The sequence below is a fragment of the Eutrema salsugineum genome, unplaced genomic scaffold, assembly GCF_000478725.1.
Source record: "Eutrema salsugineum unplaced genomic scaffold, Eutsalg1_0 scaffold_3, whole genome shotgun sequence".
Lineage (NCBI taxonomy): Eukaryota > Viridiplantae > Streptophyta > Magnoliopsida > Brassicales > Brassicaceae > Eutrema > Eutrema salsugineum.
Window position 1 is genome coordinate 8,610,977 of NW_006256756.1, and position 3,661 is coordinate 8,614,637.

A 3,661-nucleotide genomic window follows, 5' to 3' on the forward strand; every position below is an offset into this window, starting at 1 on the left:
GAGGCTGAATGATTCCGATGAACTTGCTTTGTGTTCTCCTGAGTCACGATCTGAGGCTCTTCAGTTGACACAGATGGCTGTTGCATTGCCTCTGCTGTCTGTGTTACCCGATCACCTTCGTCACCTTCAGAATCACTCCCGATCAGAGGCTTCTCCCATTCCATCTGAGCGTAGTCATCGAACACCACATTTACTGATTCAACCAGAACCTTTGTCCTCATGTTGAACACACGAAAGGCTGAGCTATGACCTGAGTAGCCCAGAAAAATTCCTTCATCACTCTTTGAATCAAACTTCCCAAGATGGTCCTTGTCATTCAAGATGTAGCACCTGCACCCAAAGATATGAAAGTAACTTACGTTAGGCGTCTTTCCTTTCCACAGTTCATAAGGAGTTTTCGATGTTCCCTTTCGCATGTACACCCGATTGATTATGTAACACGCTGTGCTGACTGCTTCTGCCCAAAAACGTTTTGGAACTTGATTCCCATAAATCATCGCACGAGCCATCTCCTGAAGTGTTCGATTCTTCCGTTCCACTACACCGTTTTGTTGTGGAGTTCTGGGTGCAGCAAACTGATGTGCTATTCCATGACTTTCACAGAACAACTTCATGAACTCGTTCTGAAACTCTCCCCCATGATCACTCCTGACTCGTTTGATTGAACTTCGTTCATTCATGAGTTGTAAGGCCCAGATTCTGAAGCTATCCGCTGTGTCAGACTTTTCTCGGAGAAACCTAACCCATGTGAATCTGGTGAAGTCGTCAACCAGCACAAACACATACTTTTTACCTCCCAAACTCTCTGTCTGAACTGGCCCCATCAGATCCATATGAACTAGATCAAGTGGTGCTTTGGATTGTACGTCAGGTACTCGTTTGTGTTGGACTTTCACCTGTTTGCCTTGGTTACATGCTCCACACACAAACTTATCTCCTCCCTAGATTTTTGGAACTCCTATAATGCTCTTCTTTGAGATGAGATCATTGAGATTCCTGATGTTCATGTGTCCGAGTCGCTGGTGCCACAACTGCAGATTATCACAGGCAGTAAAACAGCTCATAACCGACCCTGACTTGTTCCACATGTAGCAATTGTTGCCTGATCTTTCTCCAGCTAGGATAATTTGTCCATCATCATTCACTGCTCTGCATCCTTTGTTGGTGAATATCACAATTAGCCCTTCATCACACAGTTGACTTATGCTAATAAGATTCGCCTTAAGTCCCTGTACTAAGTACACATTGACTAGATCAGGCTGACCTTCGTCTTTTGTAATGCCTTTTCTTTGTATGGCACCGACACTTCCATCACCAAACGTGACTCTTCCTCCCTTAATCTTCTTAACATTTTGGAGGTAGCTTCGGTTTCCAGTCATGTGCCGTGAGCAGCCACTATCGAAGTATCAAGGCTCTGACTCGTCTTCGTCGCTCTCAACTTGGGCCATGTTGCACTTGAATCCATGCCACAGCATTGACATTGGATCATCCCTGAAAGATCTCTTAACAGTGAATTCTCTTGGCTTGAAAGAATTCTTCTTCTGTTGTCCCTTAGGTTCGAATCGCAAATCCTCTTTCCTGAGCCAGACTTGATTCGTGGGTCCATTCCAACTGAACTTCCGTTGCTTTATTAGTTTCTGAACCCTGTTCCATCTGCTGTAGCAGTATGCCTTGATATGTCCGATCTTGCCACAGTAATAGCACTCTCGTCCTTTTCGCAGTTTGGTGACAGGTCTTTGATCTTCAGGCCAGTTGTATCCTTATGAAACAAACTTGATTTCATCTGAGCTCTTCTGTTCCCTTCCACTGTACCCCAATCCATGCTTCGTATTGGCTTGACATCCGTAGCTCAGGATCTTGTCTAGTTGCTTGGTTCCTGCGAACATCTGAATCTGCTTCTTTAGCTGATCTAGTTCAGACTCCAGCTTCTCCGATATCTGCTTTTCAACCTTTAAATGCTGCCTCAGACCTTCAGCTTTGTTGGCTAACTCCAGCTTCTCCTTGATCAGATTGACACTTCCCTGGCCAAGTGCGTTTGCTGCTTCGAGATCTTTGCTGAGCTTGTCTACTAGTACAGACAGTCTCTGGTTTTCTTTATTCAATTCACTGTTTTCTTGGTTGAGACTGACCAGAACATGACGTACTTCCTTGTAGCTGCTCATGAGATCATCCTCCTTTTCTTCTTCAGGCTCTGACTCAGACTCCTGTCCCTCCTCAATTTCAGCGATCCCGATAAACGTCACGAAGTTGTTTATCTCTTCGACTGAGTCATCCTCTGAATCATCATCCGATTCTTCCTCACCCAACATGGAATTTTCCTTCCTGCAATTTTGATCATTGACACATTCCAGCTGAGTGTGTCCAAATCCTTTGCAGCCATAGCACTGAATCTCCCGTCGCTTGATAGTCGGGCAGTCATTCTTGAAATGTCCATATCCCTTGCACTCATGACACTGCACCTCACTTTTTCTGTTAGACTTGTCCCCTTCAGTTGTCTTCTTGAAGGAGGCAACCTTCTTCTGAGGTTTCCCAGTTTTCCGCAAAGCACGATCAAACCTCCGAACCAGAAGACTTATGGGATCGTCTTCCTCATCTTCAGTGACACGGTTTTCACACTTTAGGGCTAGACTTTTAGGCTTCTTCAGACTGTCTAGCTCCATCTCATGAGCTTTCAGCATGCCTACAAGTTCACTGAATGGCATGTTCTTTGTGTTACTGGACACACTGAGTGCTGATTTGTACCCCATAAACCTCGATGGCAGACACCTCAAGAATTTTTTCATCAGCTTCTTATCCTTGTATGTTTTGCCTAACACCGCTGCTTCTTGTGCCAGAGCACTCAGTTTCGAACTGAATTCAGAGATGGTTTCATCCTCCTCCATCTTTAGATTCTCAAAGCGAGAAGCAAGCATGTCCTTTCTGGAGTTTTGAACCTTTGTTGTTCCTTCGTACTGCATCTGAAGTATGTCCCATGCTTCTTTGGCAGTCTCAACACCTTGAATCAGCTCAAATGTCTTTCTTGATATGTTGGTGTGAATAGTAGTCAGCGCCCTTGAATTGTACTTCGCTCTTTTTGACTCCTCTTCAGTCCAACTTTCTTCTGGTTTTGGATGAAAGACTCCGTTGGCATCAGCTACCAGTGGTTCTTCCCATTTATCTGTTACTGCCTTCCATGCCAGTGGATCGATCCCTTTGATCATGGATCTGATCCTAGCTTTCCAAAACCTGTAGTTCCCATCATCCAGGATGATCCTGGAGTTGTTCACCATTTCCTTATAGCTCTCCATTTTCTCCGCAGGATCTCACCTGTTTGTAATACACACAGATGACTGCTCTGATACCAAATGAAAATGTAAGAGTAGTAATACGGGAACTAACACAGAACACAACACAGGGATTTTCTCTTCAAAGATATTTCACTAGTAAATCTGTTTGTAACTTACAAGTATACAGAACCCGATTTAGAGCAACCTCAAGACACAACTTGATTTGCTACACTAGTCTCACTTGTTCCTTAATCGATACGTCATTCAAGAACCTCTCACCCAAATCCCTTAGCACACTAGCTCACAAAAACTCTCACAGATTTTCGCTCACCCTTTGCTAAGTATTCTCTCAGTTGTGTTAAAGCCCTACATAGCTCTAGCACGCCTATTTATAC

At 44.2% G+C, this 3,661-nt stretch overlaps 1 protein-coding gene across 1 annotated transcript; it reads right to left on the reverse strand.

Moving 5' to 3' along the window:
• Positions 1–1,406: 1,406 nt before the first annotated feature.
• On the reverse strand, positions 1,407–3,287 carry LOC112085361 (paramyosin-like). Its single transcript, XM_024154569.1, has 2 exons — positions 1,774–3,287; positions 1,407–1,653 (listed from the first exon to the last, which is right to left on the reverse strand). The coding sequence occupies exons 1-2, from the start codon at positions 3,285–3,287 to the stop codon at positions 1,407–1,409; spliced, it is 1,761 nt and encodes a 586-aa protein (XP_024010337.1).
• Between the last annotated feature and the right edge of the window lie 374 nt (positions 3,288–3,661).

Bases quoted from the DNA above. Each gene is read 5' to 3' on its own strand.
- LOC112085361 (XM_024154569.1), bottom strand. From the start codon at position 3,287: ATGGAGAGCTATAAGGAAATGGTGAACAACTCCAGGATCATCCTGGAT. The intron at 1,654-1,773 runs GTTTGTTTCATA...CTGCTACAGCAG, and splicing joins AAGAGCTCAGATGAAATCAA to ATGGAACAGGGTTCAGAAAC.